The 18,847-nt window shown below is 42.0% G+C and overlaps 1 protein-coding gene across 19 annotated transcripts in view; it reads right to left on the reverse strand.

The window, feature by feature from the left end:
* Positions 1 to 18,847, reverse strand: part of ptprc (protein tyrosine phosphatase receptor type C) — a 152,091-nt gene that overhangs the window by 59,893 nt on the left and 73,351 nt on the right. For 4 of the 19 annotated variants that reach the window (XM_072573856.1, XM_072573859.1, XM_072573864.1 and 1 more), the window contains 4 exons: positions 13,057 to 13,125; positions 11,294 to 11,377; positions 5,748 to 5,801; positions 2,780 to 2,806 (listed from right to left, as the gene is read on the reverse strand). In XM_072573856.1, coding sequence (XP_072429957.1) covers positions 2,780 to 2,806; positions 5,748 to 5,801; positions 11,294 to 11,377; positions 13,057 to 13,125 — 234 coding nt within the window. Of the gene's footprint in view, positions 1 to 2,779; positions 2,807 to 5,747; positions 5,802 to 11,293; positions 11,378 to 13,056; positions 13,126 to 15,319; positions 15,392 to 17,858; positions 17,931 to 18,847 lie in introns of all 19 variants that reach the window. The other 15 variants (XM_072573862.1, XM_072573866.1, XM_072573868.1 and 12 more) reach the window with 7 other exon arrangements.

Raw genomic sequence — 18,847 nt, forward strand, 5'->3', positions numbered from 1 at the left:
CAATGCCCGCTTAAATACCCATAAAGAGGGAGAGTCCACTACTGCTACTGGCAGGGCATTCCATGAACTTACGACTCGCTGAGTGAAGAACCTACCCCTAACATCAGTCCTATATCTACCCCCCCCTTAATTTAAAGCTATGCCCCCTTGTAATAGCTGACTCCATACGTGGAAAAAGGTTCTCACTGTCAACCCTATCTAACCCCCTAATCATCTTGTACACCTCTATCAAATCACCCCTAAACCTTCTTTTCTCCAATGAAAACAACCCCAAGTGCCTCAGCCTTTCCTCATAGGATTTTCCTACCATACCAGGCAACATCCTGGTAAACTTCCTCTGCACCCGTTCCAGTGCCTCCACATCCTTCCTATAGTATGGCGACCAAAACTGCACACAATATTCCAGATGCGGCCGCACCAGAGTCTTATACAACTGCAGCATGACCTCAGGACTCCGGAACTCAATTCCTCTACCAATAAAAGCCAGTACGCCATATGCCTTCTTCACTGCACTATTTACCTGGGTGGCAACTTTCAGAGATCTGTGTACATGGACACCAAGATCCCTCTTCTCTTCCACACTACCAAGTAGTCTACCATTAGCCCAGTAATCCATCTTTTTATTACTCTTACCAAAGTGAATCACTTCACACTTAGCTACATTGAACTCCATTTGCCACCTTTCTGCCCAGCTCTGCAGCTTCTCTATATCCCGCTGTAACCTGCCATATCCTTCCTCACTGTCTACAACTCCTCCGACTTTCGTATCATTTGTAGACCTCTTGGCTGCATTTTAATTTTCATGCTAGTATACATCATCACCATCTTGCCATGAGAGAGTTAACACTTTATTCAACTCTGAGACAATACAATAATAGCAGCCCGAAAGTTCCTCAAAGGCAAGACATCTTTTATAATGCTGGAAGCCTCCTCATTGCCAACCAGTAGGGTGAATCTCCTTCTAAGTGTTCAAAGGCAAATGATATCTGGAGACAAAACCAGGAATGCAAACTCCCTAAATCCAGAATATCCACTTCATTGACTGGAAAGGAACCTTTCATTTCTGTGAGTGTTGGTACATTGAATGAATAAAACCCCAATAATGGTCAAGTTTTAGATTAGATTCTCTACAGTGTGGAAACAAGCCCTTCGTCACAACCAGTCCACACCGACCCTCCAAAGAGTAAGCCATCTAGACCTGTTTTCCTTCTGACTAATGCACCTAACACTATGGGCAATTTAGCATGGCCAATTAACCTAACGTGCACATCTTTGGACTGTGGGAGGAAACCGGAGCACCTGGAGGAAACCCACACAGACACGGGGAGAATGTACAAACTCCACACAGACAGTCGCCTGAGGCTGGAATCGAACCTGGGACCCTGGCGCTGTGAGGCAGCAGTGCTAATCACTGAGTAACCTTTCCACATCTTTCCTGTAATGTGGTGACCAAAACTGCACACAATATTCCAACTGAAGCCTCACTGATGTTTTACACAGCTGCAACATGACTTGTCAACTTTTACAGTGAATGCACTGACCGATGAAAGTGAGCATGCCATGTGCCTTTGTTACCACCTTAATCACTTGTGTTACCACCTTCAGAGAGCTATGGACTTGCACCCCAATATTTCCCTCTATATCAAGGTTCCTAATGGTCCTGCCATTTACTATATATGTTCCTCTTGCATTTGACCTTCCAAAAGACATCACTCTCATTTGGATATGCCATTTCTCTGCCTAATCGTATCCTTTGATATCCTTCCTCCAATTTTTATGTCATCAGACAGTTTACATTTTCATATATTACAAACAACAGAGGTCTCAGCATTCAGCCTTGTGAAACACCACTGGTCACTCCTCAACTACCTTCAGTCTGTGACCAAGCCAATTTTATATCCAACTTACAAATCAAATAGATCCCATATGATTTAATCTTCTGGACCAGCTTACCATGAGGGACCTTATCAAATGACTGGAAACTTGTGGGGAGATGGTCAGTCTGATGCTCAGTCAGAGGCTAGAGTTTTAAAGTGTTTTTAGGAGAAGGAGTTTGACTCTTGATGCTACAGAATGAAGATTTGAAAGCTCACTGCCTACCCTCCCGTTACCAGCAATTGGAAGTTTGGAGAATAGAAACTAAGTAATGAGGTATTAATGACTTCTTCTGAGGGAACAGGAGAGATTCCTGGTCAGCATCTACTAGGAGAAAATCAACCAAGAAATAGGTATGTTGGCTTGTGGAAGAACGTGCTACAAAAACACTTTGGTAATTTGGCCAGTGGTTTTATTTTCTTTTATTAATCCCTAAGTTGTGTTTGTCTTGTGTGAATGGGGCTGAATATAAGGGGTTTTGGGTTTAAACATAACATCAATTAATTACTTCATTGTTTAAATTTTGCTCTGCTAAAATTGCCACATTGTTATAAAATTGTTAAGTTTTATGTTTAAATTGCAAACTGGTGTTGAGAATTGATTATTCAGAGTCTGGGATTGCTGATTCAAAAATGTCTGGTTAGGAATCACCGAGGTCAACTTTGAGGGTCTTTGAATGGTTTAATTTTACTGTGTTTTGAGGACAGAGGTAGGAAAGGCTGATTTTTTAGCCATTCATCTTCATGCTGTAACAGCCTAACTGACTGTGCTTTTCCAGCACCACACTTTTGGACTTTGATGTTGTAACATAAACAAATAATCAGCATCTATAAAGGCACAATTTATAATTTTCATTGAACAAATGATCATTTACACTGTATAACATCAAGAGAAGTTTTCTTACCACAATCCTTGCCTCCACTTGGGGTAGCTAGGATTAAAAGCACATTACAGCACGTTACAAAGTTGTATTCTTAATTTCCACAAACAAATGCATTTTCTACTGAGCCAGCCTATGCACTAACAGTACATTACTTCTGCATGTATCAATTGTGTTAAACAATAACTACTTAAAAGATTAGATTAGATACAGTGTGGAAACAGGCCCTTTGGCCCAACAAGTCCACAATGACCCTCTGAAGAGCAACCCACCCAGACCCGTTCCCCTACATTTACCCATTCACCTAACACCACAGGCAATTTAGCATGGCCAATTCACCTAACCTGCACATCTGTGGACTGTGGGAGGAAACCAGAGCAAACCCACGCAGACACAGGGAGAATGTGCAAACTCCACACAGACAGTTGCCCGAGTTGGGAATTGAACCCGGTTCTCTGGTGCTATGAGGCAGCAATGCTAACCACTGTGCCACCCAAACTTCGGTGTTGAGCAAACTTGGGAATTGGAACATTTTATCTAACAATTTAGAGAGGATTTTCTTAAATTAACAAACCAAGGAAAGATATCAACAAATAGATAAAACATCTTCTATGGAGCAAAGATAGGGAAGAAAAGTCAAGACACTGTGCTGAAGTGGTGTCGAAACTGGATTTTGAAACTCTATAGATTGTAGTAGAAGAAGACGTTGAATAAGGCAAAGAAATACATATTTAGGGACTGCATGAAAAAAATATGCGTCATCTCCAATGTAAGTACAACATTGCTGTAGACAACATTCAATTTAACACCAGCTCTAAATTTGTACACTTTAATCTGCTGTCAAGGTCCCTTTCCCCAGCAAGTATGAGGCTCAACTAGAGTTCCCAACTGGTTGAATATATTTCTGGAAGATACATCAAATCACTTCCCACTCTAAGTGTCACAGAGTCACAGGTATCTACAGCACAGAAAAAGGCCCTTCAGCCTGTAGAGTCCGTGCCAGTTAAGAAAATTCAACCAACTATTCTAACCCCATTTTCTCGCACTTGGCCCATAGCCTTGGCATCCCAAGTGCAGATCTAAATATTTCCGCAATGTTATGAGGATTTCTGCCTCTCCCACCCTTACAGACCGTGAGTTCCAGATTCCCATCACCCTCTAAGTGAAAAACATTCTTCCCCTCCCTGCTCAAGGAGATGTTTCTTTTCTTCAGTAACAAACCTGCTGTGACAAAAGCAAGATAAATGCAATTTTTTCAAGCCCACTGGCTTTTCCTTCTGGATTATTCATGGTAGGGCACGCAAGACTACATTTTAATTCCAGAACACTTCAGGGGGATCCTGCAGGGACGACAATCCCCAATTGGACTCTGACAACGGATTCAGACTTTATTTCCACACTAATTGGAGAATTTTTGTGAAGTGAAACCAAATTCTACCAATGCTGTAATTACATTGTGATTCATTCTTAACGCAATAGGTATTGAAACTCATCTGAATTTTAGTATGGAGAGGATGCAGAGAAAACAACAACCACGTATCTTTGGACACTCAGAGATCATGAAAAGGATGATTAGAGTAAGAGCAACTGAAAATTGTTTAATACTGTGGCAGAGACAGAAGTCAACCACAAGAGAAAAGAGAATCAATAGCACTTTTCCACGGCCTGTCAGTTTTGAGAGAGAGCTGCCAAAACAGCCTTATCAAATATATGAGCCTTTGCGAGACTTCACCGTTTGCTTAGTTCATAGAAAATTAGTGGCTGTTGAAAAGGACAGGTAATTTTAGCCAGAAGTTAAGAGAACAACATTACTCATTAACAAGACCCTGCACATAGACTATTCAGGTTAATGTCATGCAGGAAATTAAAATACAAGCTTTTTAAAAAATACAGAAGTTTAGTAACACAAGTAAAACAGAAATGAAAAAAAACATATTTGGTTCCGAAAACTAAAATGTGTAGGATTTAGATTTATATACATATAGTCTAACATCAACACATTCCTTCTATTTGGAAAATGAAGGAATCTCATTGCTTGTCTGAAAGGAAAAAAGACTGTTTTCAATGGTGACTATTATGAATCACAAGAATAGAAAGGATAATGAAACATGCCCTCTTTAAAACTGTAGGCTAACAGTAGATGTGTGCCATTTTGTTCACTTCTGTAGTATACACCAATGCTATTTAACACTGCAGTTTAAAACTGGACCTGTGGCGTGAGCAAAGAATGAGTTGAAGTATTTCTGTTGCCCAACATTTTAATATTGACCTGCTTGCTTACCTGTCGTGGATAATTATTTCATAATGAAAATTGGTGTGCACAAGTTAGCGGACAGCACAATTTCAACTTCCAAGAGTTTTCAATCTTTAACTAATCAACATCGTAACGGCCCTATTTGAATGAGTGCAGCAAAGTCAAGGATGCTGCTAGGTACTGGTGTAAACCATGCAAACTGATGAATGCTTGCATCAGAGAAAAGGTGCACAGATGGTTGCACCTCATTTTTGACCCTTCCTTCTGTTTTCAACATGTGAAAGATCTGGATTATACAACATGCTAACTACATTTCATTATCAATTGTGCATACACATTTTGTCCTTAAGGCCATGAGAGAAAAATCCCAAATAATCGATTTACTTGACTGAAATACTTGCTAATGTGGGTTTACTTGTGACTGTAAAAAGAATTATCATTTACTTCATCTGCATGGTTTGGTTGGAAGTACCACTATCAGTGAACATGCAAGGGTGTGAGGTACAGGACATGTGAAGAATTGAGAACTTGGGCTTTTAAGTACGGGTTTCCTCCTCTGCTCCCACCCTATGATGTCTTTTAAAGTAATCCCAAAGAAGCCTATCACATTTCTGGTCTTTCCCACCAACACTGCCTCCAAAGTATTTGTGCTGTTTGCAGGTGCGAGGTAAATCAGCGATGCATCCTTTAAATTACTGAACTGCTGGACAGAGGTGCGATTGGCCTTTGCAAACATACTTGAGATTGCGGTGCTTGTTGCTGCAGGTGAGCTTGTGGTTGTGTCAGTTGTGTCTGTAGAAAAGATCAAAGTAAGTTAATGAAAACCGAGCCTTGAAAAGAGGAATCATCAACAACAGGCATTTCACATCACTTATCATTTCAGGCAGATTAGCAAACCTGCAGTGAATTTGAATGTGCAAATTTGAGCCTCAAATGCGTGCCACTTGACTTTGTCAATACTTTGCCTGCTATCAGATAAGGGGACAGTGGATAAAATGAGATTAAAACCAGTTTGATGAAAGGCACAGCCATGTTAAAATATAGTTACCAGCATCTTGCGAATTGCCATCAACCAGAACCTGAACTGGACCAGTGTGTCTGTCCACCATTCGTAAGGCATAAGTCAGGGGTGTGATCATTATCTGGGTAAGTGCAGCTCCAACAACTCTGAAGAAGTTTTACATCATACAGCATAAAGCATCCTGCCTGGTTGGTAACCTATCACCACCAAGACTGCGGTAACAATGCATGCCTTCAAGAGGACATGCTGCAGTAAGTCACCAAAGCTCCTACAACACAGCCTTACAAATCTTTCTCTCTCACACACACACACACACTCACTCTCTCTCTCTCTCTCTCTCTCTCTCTCTTTCTCTCCTGGAACTGTACTGTGGTGCACTTGCACTAAATGAATTGTACTATTTCAAGAAGACAACTCACCATCATCTTCCCACGGACAATTAGGGATGGGAAAGGAATGCTGGCCTGGCCAGCAACACCCATATATTGTTAGACAATAAAACTAAACCTAACATAAAGTTGTAGACATTGGGATGTGAAGTGATTCCTCAATAACCATGGATTTATGAGTCACTTATGTTTGGTTTATGCTGGTGGTCACAGATTACAAATATAAAATTACAAATATTATTGTTATTATCTTGATTAGAATCGAGAATGGAGGCATAAAATTATAAAGAGGTATTGATGCATTAAGCAAATGGGCAAAACCATAGCAAACAGATTTCTACACCAGCACACGTGTGGTTAACCACTTTAGATCCAAAATATTTAAAAGATGGAGTTTTCAAAACAATGAAAAGCCAGAAGAAAAAGAAGTTCAAGAAGCCTTGGGGGAAGGTTCATAGATCATTAAAATACTACAAAGAGGTGTATAAAATAATCAAAGAGATAAATGTAATGAGTATTTATATATGAAGGACTCAGACACAAGGGGACAAAGGTCATATCTTGGTTAGAATAGACTTGGTGTATTGTGAGCAGTTCTAGATGCACACATAGCAACTTAAGTAGGCCATTCAGTCCCTTGAGGCTAGTCGACTGTTCAATGACATCATGGCTGATCTCTGGCCTAACTCTATATACCTGCCTTTGGCCCATCTCCCTTAATACCTTTGCTTGACAAAAATATACCTATTTCAGATTTAAAATTAACAACTGATCCAGCATCCACTGCCATTTGTGGAAGAGAGTTCCAAACCTCTATCACCCTTCATGTGTGGAAGTGCTTCCAAATGGTCTGGCCTTAATTCGCAGACTGTGTTCCCTAGTTCTAGAACCCCCAGCTCGTGGAAATAGGTTATTCTTAATCTATCTTGTCTTTTCCTGTTACTATCCTGAAGACATCTGTCAAATCACTCTTTAATTTTCTAAGTCCGAGATAAATCAGGCTTGACTTTTATAATCTCTCCTCATAATTTAACCCCTGAAGCCCAGTTATCATTTTTGTAAACCTACTTTATACACCCTCCAAGTGCAATATATCCTTCCTCATGTGTGGTGCCCAGATCAGCTCTCAGAATTCCAAGTGGGCTCTAACCAGGGTTTTGTATAACTGCTGGAATTTTGAATGTTAAGGGGGGATTTATTAAAGATTTCAACATGATGCAAAATGAATTATCTGTTTTAAATGTGAGATTAATAGACATGTGCTACTCAATGGCAATTCAGAGATTAGGACTAGGAAGGCAGGTATACAGAGTACATTGCAAACTGGTCAGGAATTCATTCAATTGCTGATGAGGCTAGAGGTATTAATGGTTGGCTTGCTCCTCTTCTTCTACAGCTGTGGCATTTAGTAGCTGGTTTTGCTTACATTCTGGTCAACAGTAACTCCCTTCCAGATACTACAAGTGAACTCTCAGCAAGTGTAATGGACTTGAGTGCCTTGAACAAATAATAATCTTCTCTCATGCTGGAGATAACTATTGTGTGACACTGGTGAGACAAAAGACAGTTTCATTCACATACCTTCACAATCCTGCCTTGTCTATCAAATTGGGCATTACACCAACTGATTTTGTTCTGTCACTACTTTCCCTTGTCTCGTGTATCCCCCGATTACAGGTTGGCTAAAGTTCAGGTAGACTATTGCTATTATCCTCCATTTTGTTCTTACTCCACCTCTTGGTATGCAGTAAAAGTCAGCCGAGAGCACCCATCACGATATTTTCATGGGCAGTTACACACCGCTATAGGGCTATGCCTGAGCACTTTCACAATTGGAAGATTGGTCAGAGGGTGCTGATTATTGAAGCCTGAAAGTGCATGCTGTTTTGAGAAGTGAAGGACTTGACATATGTGGAAACCCTGTGCTCTGTCTAACCAAGTCATGAAGGAATCTATAGGGTGGAACACATGTTGGTCAATCATATGAACTCGTTCTTCCATATAGGGGCAGGACTCGTCAATTAATTGGATACATGCCAGCACAATCAAGCTTTTGAAACTCTCAGGCCTGCACAGGGCACTGCTAAAAACAGTGGAAAGTACAAATTACCAGAACATAGCTCCTGTACGTATCCTGTTTAACTGGGATACTCCAACAATTAAGGCATTGGTTTCTAAGAGTATCCAGCCTGAATGTGAAGCTCTGAAGTCCTCTATAGACCAGCCGATTACTCCACATTCCTTGTGGATTGTTATTTTTCCAGACTCAGCAGAACTTATTTTATATAAAACAAACATTGCAACACCAGAAACATTGAAAGTTCTAGCTCAATCACATCAGGTCTGTCTGCTAGCTACAGGAGAAAGTGAGGACTGCAGATGTTGGAGATCAGAGCTGAAAATGTGTTGCTGGAAAAGCGCAGGTCAGGCAGCATCCAAGAAGCAGGAAAATTGACGTTTCGGGCATGAGCCCTTCTTCAGGAATGAGGAAAGTGTGCCAAGCAGGCTAAGATAAAAGGTAGGGAGGAGGGACTTGGGGGAGGGGCGTTGGAAATGCGATAGGTGGAAGGAGGTTAAGGGGAAGGTGATAAGGTGAGGGTGATAGGCCAGATTGGAGGTGGGGGCGGAGAGGTTAGGAAGAAGTTTGCAGGTTAGGAAGGTGATGCTGAGTTTGAGGGTTGGTGGGGAGGGGAAATGAGGAAACTGGAGAAATCTGAGTTCATCCCTTGTGGTGGGAGGGTTCCTAGGCGGAAGATGAGGTGCTCTTCCTCCAGCCGTCATGTTGCAATGGTCTGGCGATAGAGGAGTCCAAGGACCTGCATGTCCTTGGTGGAGTGGGAGGGGGAGTTGAAGTGTTGAGCCACGGGGTGGTTGGGTTGGTTGGTCCGGGTGTCCCAGAGGTGTTCTCTGAAACGTTCTGCAAGTAGGCGGCCTGTCTCCCCAATATAGAGGAGGCCTCGTCGGGTGCAGCAAATGATGTGTGTGGAGGTGCAGGTGAATTTGTGGCGGTTATGGAAGGATCCCTTGGGGCCTTGGAAGGAAGTAAGGGGGGAGATGTGGGCGCAAGTTTTGTATTTCTTGCAGTTGCAGGGGAAGGTGCCGTGAGTGGAGGTTGGGTTGGTGGGGGGTGTGGACCTGACAAGGGAGTCACAGAGGGAGTGATCTTTTCGGAACGCTGATAGGGGAGGGGAGGGAAATATATCCCTGGTGGTGGGGTCCATTTGGAGGTGGCGGAAATGATGACTGATGATACGATGTATATGGAGGTTGGTGGGGTGGTAGGTGAGGACCAGTGGGGTTCTGTCCTGGTGGCGATTGGAGGGGCGGGACTCAAGGGCGGAGGAGCGAGAAGTGGAGGACATGCAGTGGAGAGCATCGTCGACCATGTCTGGGGGAAAATTGTGGTCTTTGAAGAAAGAGGCCATCTGGGTTGTTTGGTATTGGAACTGGTCCTCATGGGAGCAGATGCGGCGGAGACGAAGGAATTGGGAATATGGGATGGTGTTTTTACAGGGGGAGGGGTAGGAGGAGGTGTAGTCTAGGTAGCTGTGGAAGTCGGCCGGTTTATAGTAAATATCCGTGTTGATTCGGTCGCCCGAGATAGAAATTGAGAGGTCTAGGAAGGGGAGGGAGGAGTCTGAGACAATCCAGGTAAATTTGAGGTCGGGGTAGAAGGTGTTAGTAAAGTGGATGAACTGTTCAACCTCCTCGTGGGAACACGAGGCAGTGCCAATACAGTCATCGATGTAGTGGAGGAAAAGGTGGAGAGTGGTGCCAATGTAGCTGCGGAAGATGGACTGTTCCACATATCCTATGAAGAGGCAGGCATAGCTGGGGGCCCATGCGGGTGCCCATGGCTACTCCTTTGGTTTGAAGGAAGTGGGAGGATTGGAACTCTGCTAGCTACAGGTCAGGTTATGCCTTGCATGTCCCCTGGTAACCTCGCCATTCAAAAATCACAAGGTTTTTGCAAAGAATGCTACATAAGTTAAAGATTTGGAAGAAAGGTGAGGGATTAGAACTGCTGCTTGTCCATCATCCAGTGTTGGATGTGTAGACACTTCTTCCAATTAAAGCTTAGGAGAATAGAACCTATTGTCTTTGGTTCCTCCTGTAAACTTGGTTTCCTTACCATCAAATTGTTTTCCTCTCACTGGCCACTGTCTAATGCTCAGTCAGGTCATATTTTTAACCTCCCACCTGAACTTCAGATGAACCTCCGAGACCAAAGCTTCCCACATGCTCTCTGAAATAAAACCTCAGTACATAAGCTCATCTGCAGCTAAAACCCTTGATGTCTCTAGCCTTGACTATTCCAACACACTATTTACCAGCCTCCCATTTGCTCATCTCCATAAGGTTCAGTGTATCCAAAGCTCTGCTTCCCTTAAGATAAGTTGCACCATATTCTCTTCACCCATTATCCCTTGCTCTCTGACCTACACTGCTACATTAACTTCTTGATCTTAAAAGTGCTACCTAGATCACAAATTCTTCCATAACATCCTATCTCCTCGAGCCCTACAACTCTACAGATCTCTGTATCCTCTCTTCCAATACTGGCCTCCTGCTAGAATTTTATTGTTTCATTCTGGGTGGCTGTATCTTCAGCAGCCGAGGCCCTAACTTTGGAATTCCTTCTCTAAATCTCTGTCTTTCCCACTCCTCTTTTACCATGCTCTAAGGTGACCTGTTCCAAGTATCTGCATAAATGGTGCAGAGTTTGTTTGGGTGATGCTCCTGTGAAGTGCCGCGGGATGTTTTTCAAGGTGCACTGTCAATGCAGGTTGTTGTTATTGTTTCCCTGGAGAGAGTCAGGTACTAGTGCCATTGCTAAGAGCTGAGAGGCGAGTACGTGAGAGAGTGAGACGTGCCTTTTGCTGTTGATTGATTTCCTGAGGCTGCAGGAGTCACTGTTGCTGGCGCGGTGCTGGAATTGGTGAATGATGCATTGCCTGCTGAAAAAGTCAAAGAATAATAATGGTCTGGATTATTACACCTTGAATAAGATTAAAATAAAAGACATATAAATGTGTGAACTGATTCAGATTGCTTTCTTGGGTAGGTGGGTGGAGAGTGGGGGGGTGATGCAGAGTAAGGACGTCAGCATTTCTGTAAATGATTTTCAAAGCATTTTGACCCACACGGTGTGCAATCAAGCACAATCATGTACAACAACCAAACATTCCATACTGCATTTTGCTTTCAGGTTACTTAAGTGCTCAGAAACCTGCAAGGCACTAATTAACTATAAATCAAGCTTTAATTATTCTGTGACAGATTACCTAAACATATTAATGAAGTCCTCTTCCCTTTAAAGGTTTTTTCAAGAGAACTACAAGCACATTCATGACATTCCTTTAATGATGCAGTGGGGCCATTTCCAAGTGCCACTTGCAGTTGGATTCCATCCTCATACCAGGAGTAGTTCTGGGGCCAGAGAAGAGGTAAATGAGACAGGCCCCACTGAAGAGGGCGCTGGTACGGTTGCAGATCTTCCCAAATGGTCAGGCCTTGCTGCCATCAGAGCCCTCTCTGGGAGCAGAGGGTGCCTGCCAAGGACTACCTCTACCATCCTCGCTTCGAGAGGTCACAGGCGGGCACCACTCTCCCACTGAGGCTGGAATACCAATGGGAGAGGCTTTCCACTAGCAAGAAGACCAACTCTGACCTTCCACATTCCTGATTCCACATTCCTCAGAGAGGCAGTGATTCTCCATACAGTGTCTTGTCTCCCAATTGAATAGCACCAACCACACTGTGCCAGCTCCCAGGAGTGGTACTAAGTTCCAAGTAGGTTTCTTTTCTTTTCAATTTAGTTTAGTTTAGACCTCATTGTACTATGCCCTTCAACATCGATACAGACTGATAAAGGATTAAGACATCTTCTGAGATTCCCTAGAGGCTTCCAGAAAGTTTCTTCTTTTTTCTACTCTGACTCTTGCGGTCACCAACTTGTTTGATGTTCAGTTTTCCATTTGATGTTTTCACTGCTCAAATCCACCCACAAAGCTCCGCAATATTGCTGAGCTCAATAAAAATAATTTATTTCCTTTAAGGCAGTCTAAAAGCCTGAGGGCAAAAAAAAATGGCAGACCAGGAAAAGCCTGGCTGGAGTGTCTATGAGCTGTTAGTTCATCAGTATCTCCCTTTGGTCACTCACGTGGTGCCCCTTTGTGACAACTGCAACACAATCCCATTTGAAATACCAAATATCAGGCAAACTAGAAATGGTACTTGGGACCAGCTTCACCAGAATGGTAAATACCAGATCACACACAGGATTCACCTTCTGTGCCATTGGCACAGTTTGGGTATATTTGCTTCCCCAAGGTCTTTCATAACTTTACCCATTCTTTTCTTAATGTTGGTCTGCATTGTGACACACTGGCAGATCCACTAAGCAACTTTTCCCTTGATGTTGGTCACTGAGAATACCAGAACCTACCAGTGTTCCATTTTTACAATGACTTTTAAGCATCAAAGCAAGTTACAGTTACTGCAGAGGTGCTTATTCACTTAACATTCCCCATCTGTGGGAGTGAGAGTAGACTTTGAAGAGCGGGGATTGTAAGCACAGAGATGTAGTTGTCTTAATAAATGAACAGTCTACACCATCCTAAGGTGAGAAACATACGTGAAGCTGGTGCAATGCTTGTGGATAGAGGTGCCATGCTGGAGATTCTGAATGTTGTTTCAGTAACATCTGCAGAAAAATCAAATTACAACACATGAACGTTTACATCCCCAAATGCTTCAAACACAATCATTGTTTATTAATAAACGTAATAAACCATCAACTTAACACCATAAATGTTTCTGGAAGGACAGAAGCTTTACAGTATTCATCAGCTTGAACAGTGATGGAGATTTTGCCACAATATATTGTTTTTCTTCCCTCTCTGCAGATGATACACTTGATATTCCAATCTTTGCCAAACATGACTATTATTTCAATCCAGTTGCTTTAAACATCATTGGTGTAAAGTTGAAACAATCTGGCCTCATCTCAGCATCATATCAGGAATGCCTTAAGAAATGTACAAGGTGCACTAATATGGTCAATGTTCTGAGCACATGGGGATAGTGGGCAAATTCACCCCAAAAGTCCCAACATCATTGGGAAAATTTACTCACAGCAGCTGCAAAAGAGAGAGATCAGTTTTAAACTTCTTCACAAAGGAATACTCAACTAACTGATATCCAAGAAAACTTTAAGTCACTGATGTAAGGCACTCCTTGCACAAGAATGTGGAATCTCTAGTTTAGGGCTACAGGTACTTAGGATCTATCATACCTGAAAAAAAAGTAATAGATTTTACTGTAATTAACACTGCTCATTGCTAAATTTAAATCTGAGAATAAGATCTGAGATGCAACAAATAGGATATAGTTAGTAATGTCCCAGAAGATCAGGCACACACTCAAGAGATATGACTGATGGTGAGTTTAACACGGTTATCACCACATCTTAAGTGCGGTTGAGAAAATGGGGCCTTCATGGTGACTTCAACTGTTGTGGGAATCAAAACAACATTGATGGCATCATTTTGTTTTAAAATCCAGCCATCCAGCCAACTGAGCTAACCAATCTTGTTGACAAACAGGACAACAATTGACTGGTTAAAATATACCAGTTTTGTTCATGTCTGATAGAAATGCATTAGCTATAACCTCAGCAATTCATGAAAAATAGACATAGGTTGATGGATTTTTGTATGTAGGAGTATGCGTCTGTCAATTTGGAAAAGCCTTTTGTTATGCCCAATGTCTTGTGCCAGTTTAAAGACAGTGGTATTGAAGGAATTAATGCTTCCTTTCAATATTCTGGCTTCTTCAAGTTAAATAGAAATTTAATAATTATTGATTAACTATTCCAGTGCTGCTTCAGTCAGAATCCAAATATCCCCAGTGCAAACAAAAGTACAGTGGGAATTATTACTACCTAATGGCATCACCTCAGAAATGTGCTTGTGACAATGAGAAGGAAGTCCAAATAAGTAATTCCTGAACATCAAAACATAGAGCTCAAGAGGATCTCCAGAAAGACCTTCAAAAATTACTGTAATCCCTGAATGGAATAGATATTAAGTACAAAAGGCTGTATGTAATATTACCCCTTCGGTTTCACCATCTGAAGGAATTTATTCAGGGATGAAGAATGTAATAGCCATAATTATGATTATATTGAGAGTGGGCTGCCTATAAGCATTCCACTAGAATAACTATGGGGATACCATAAAATGCTCTTAGATTTATCATGAAGTTTGCTAAGAAAGGCTAGGTATAGGGTTTGTTCATTTAAAAACAATCATCCATTGAAAATCAAACAGAAGTAAGTTGATGAAATCAAGAGGGTAACCAGTCCTGACACTCATGAAGTGAAAGGGGCATATGCAAATTTGGTGTGAATAAAGAATTCACTGCTGCAGGAGCCATGCTGAGGAGTGTGAGTGATGAGTTGTCTGCTAGAAAACCAAATAAATGAGTAGCAAGATTTGTCACGGCTGAATATATCGTTGATCATTCACTCAGAATACAAAATGAAGATGTCTGTCTTAACCTTCTTCAAAGTGATGACAAAACAGATAATTCTCAAAACTAATTTAAGAGAAGTGTGCATATGACTGTCCTGGAAAAAAAACGAGCTTGTCACCGCAACACTTGATGCTTCTACTTGTTACAGCCTGTGGAATAAATTTCATTTGCTTTGTAAAGAGAGATGTATTAAATGAGTGAGAAACTCATAGTGAACATTCAAACTGATAAAACTTCAATGGGGAATGCAACATGATAAAATTAATCACTTTTCAAAAATCAGGAAGACTTGGGAGCCAGACATCAGAGCAATAACCATTCCGAAACTAAAATCAAACTGTAAAGTGTGTTCAGAGACATACGTGAACCAGCTGCATGGGTAGTATTCACTGTTGATGGAGCAGTGCTGGAGGTTGTGAGTGATAAGTGATCTGCTGGAAGACCAAAACGATGAGTAACAATGCATGACACAAACACAGGGCAACTAAGTAAAGTCTTTTTTTCTATTCACCACCCAGACTATGCTCAGATACTTTTAGCACACTTGTCAAAGGAGTGCGAGAGAAAGTGAGTACTACAGATGCTGGAGAGTCAAAGTCCAAAATTGTAGTGCTGGAAAAGCACAGCCGGTCAGGCGGTATCCAAGGAGCAGGAGAGTCGACGTTTCGGGCATAAGCCCTTCATCAGGAATATGGGCAGGGGGAAGGGAGCTGAGAGATAAATAGGAGGGTGTAGGTGGGGCTGGAGGGGCAGGTGGCTGGGAAGGTGGATGCAGGTGTGGGGGGGTGGGGCAACTGTGATAGGTCAGTGTGGAGGCTGGAGTGCATAGGTAGGAAGGAAGAGGGACAGGTGGGATAGTTCAAGAGGGTCAGGCCGAGTTGGAGGGTCAGATCTAGGTTGAGGTGGGGGGAGAGGAGATTTGGAAACTAGTGAAGACAGTGTTGATGCCATGTGGTTGGAGGGTCTCAAGGCAGAAGATGAGGTGTTCTGCCTCCCAGCGTTGGGTGGCTAAGTGTTGGCAGTGGAGGAAGCCCAGGGCTAACATGTCATTGGAGGAGTGGGAGGAAGAGTTGAAGTAGTCAGCCACAGGCCGGTGGGGTTGTTTGGTGCGTGTGTCTCAGAGATGTTCCCTGAAATGCTCTGTGAGTTTGTGCTCTGTCTCTCTAACATAGTCAAGACCACATCAAGAGCAACAGACACAAAGTAGATGAAGTGGGTGGAAGTGCAGGAAAATCTCTGCCAGATGTGAAAAGATCCTCTGGGGCCTTGGACAGGGATGAGGGGGAGGGTGGGTGCAGGTTTTGCAGCGGCAAGGGAAGGTGCCCCACTGCCCTGCGGCTGACCACTTCAACCCCACTCCCACTCCCCCAAGGACATGCAAGTTCTGGGCTTCCTCCACCGCTAAATTCAAGCCACTGCCAACTGGAGGAAGAATGCCTTATCTTCTGCCTTGGAACCCTCCAACATCATGACATCAACATCGACTTCACTACTTCCCTTCCCTCACCTTATTCCAGATCCAACCCTCCAACTCAGCATCACCCCCTTGAACAGTCCCACCTGTCCATCTGCCTTCCCACCTATCCATTCCACCCTCCCCACTGACCTATCCCAATCACACCCCACATGCATGTGGCTCTTGCTTTCCCAGCTGTCTTCACCTCACCCCACACTATTTATTTCTCAGCCCCCTTCCCCCACACATTCCTGCGGAAGGGCTTATGCCCGAAATGTCAACTCACCTGCTCCTCGGATGCCTCCTGACCAGCTGTGATTTTCCAGTGCCACACTGTTTGACTCTGTCAAACGAGAATGCCAATCTTCTGGTAGTTGTATGAATTTGGACTGCTGTACCACAGGGCTGAGTTATTTGTTACCAGGGAAAGCAACATCCTAATTGGATTGATTAATCCTCCCACACACCAAAGCAGAAAGTTAAAAAGTTGGAAATGCAAGTTATCCTTAAATCGTTTTAAAGGAAGTGAAATTATTGAAATATATCTTTGAAATAAAGAGAAATATACAAAAGAGAAAAAAAGTAACATTTATATTAAAAATGTTTTTACTTATTAATAATCTGCACGGCTGGTCGGAGGGAATGAGACTCCATACTTACAAAAGAATTTCTCAGGGCTAGAGTTAGTTCAAGTGTAGGCACGGCTTTCCGTGCCATTAATACCTGGGCCACTCCCGATTTGGTAAAATGCTCCAGTTTTCACTGGTCTTAGAGTGTGGTTAATGCAGGAAAATTATCCTACATTCAGGCTATTGCAATGATCAGATTCCTCCAGCACAGACGCAGCACATGCTGGAGCAGAGTTTACTCTGACAGCAATTATGAGTTTTCTCCACATTGAACCAAATACCTGGGAGTTTACCCTGACAGCAATTACCAGATTTCTCCACATTGAACCAAATACCTGGGAAGCCACACTTTGCTAAAGTACTTAATGACTAATAAGAGCCAGTACTGTCAGCCACACCATTTTCGATTTACAGCAAAATCCAAGTCATTGTATAATTGGTCATGAACAGAAATGAAGATTTGATTTCCATCCACAGGATTCTTGAAACTAATATTTTCCTGCATGCAGGGGTAGCTATCAGAGACAAAGAGACAGTCCTCCAGACTAGGTCAAGTGCAGATTTATTTGGAAAATGATCTTGGATTTTGTCCCAATATTCTACCAACTTACGCATTATGGAGTCAAATCACTATTTCATCCAGTTTGAAAAACAGGACCCAAATTGCATCAAAACAAATGAACTTTTGATGACATTAATGAAGACAAAGAGAAGAAAAATCAGCTCCAAAGATCATGTGACCAGCTGGTGACCAGATATCAAAGTGACAATCATCACACTACTAAATGAAAAGTAAAGGTGTGTTCAGAGACATACTTGAACCTGTTGGATATACAGTAGTCGCTGTTGATGGAGCAGTGCTGGAGGTTGTGAGTGCTGAGTGACCTACTGAAAGACCAAAATGGTGAGTAACAATGCATGACATAAACATATCTACAACTTGTTTTGCCAGGACCTTATTGGGGGCAACTAACTGAAGGCTTTTTCAGTTCACTACCCAGATGTTCGGAAACTTTGAGCAAATTTGTCCGAGGACAGTTCTGGTCTTCTGGTAGCTATTTGAATTTAGGTTATCACAAAGCTGACCCATTAATTTGTAAGGAAAGCAGCAGAGAAGCTGCGCAACCAGTTAGATTGATGAGTCTTCACAAACAGGAAAGCAGGAAGTTAAAAAAGCAGCAAATACCTTTCACTGTAGTTACTTTTACTTAATAAATATACTTTAATCATTGTATCAAAAATGAAATGATCCAATCTGTTCTTTGGGATTAAGTAAAAGATGCTAGAGAGAAAAATGAGAAAAAAAAAACTAAGAAAAAAATAACTGCAATTTTTAACAATCTGCAACAAACATTAATTTAACCTGAAGGAACAAAACTCCACATTTTCAAAATTAATATTAAGCGCCAAAGCATTTAGTCATTCTGCTTAGTCAGAAACTGAGATCCACTATGCCAGTAAAAACACAGTTAGTGCTGATTTGGAAAGGGTCTAATTTTTATTGCTGTGCATTTTGAGTCATACTGTATAATTATCCTATGCTGATGCCAGAACAATTTTGAAGACTAGTTTAATGGGAGTGTAGATTTTGCTTTTTACTGGATAAATTGCTTTGCTTTCTCAACATTCAACAATCCCAATTGTCATAAAGGTTTAGAAAATATGTCATTCACTTTGTAGATCAGAAGAGACTGCAATAACAGCCTGTGGGTACAGAGAGGTTTTATTGGCAGCAACTGGGGGATGTGTGCATTTAAAGAAAAATATGGGGACATCAAAGTTCATGATCACTTTTGACATACAAA

The sequence above is a fragment of the Chiloscyllium punctatum genome, chromosome 7 (genome assembly GCF_047496795.1).
Source record: "Chiloscyllium punctatum isolate Juve2018m chromosome 7, sChiPun1.3, whole genome shotgun sequence".
In the NCBI taxonomy this organism is placed as follows: domain Eukaryota; kingdom Metazoa; phylum Chordata; class Chondrichthyes; order Orectolobiformes; family Hemiscylliidae; genus Chiloscyllium; species Chiloscyllium punctatum.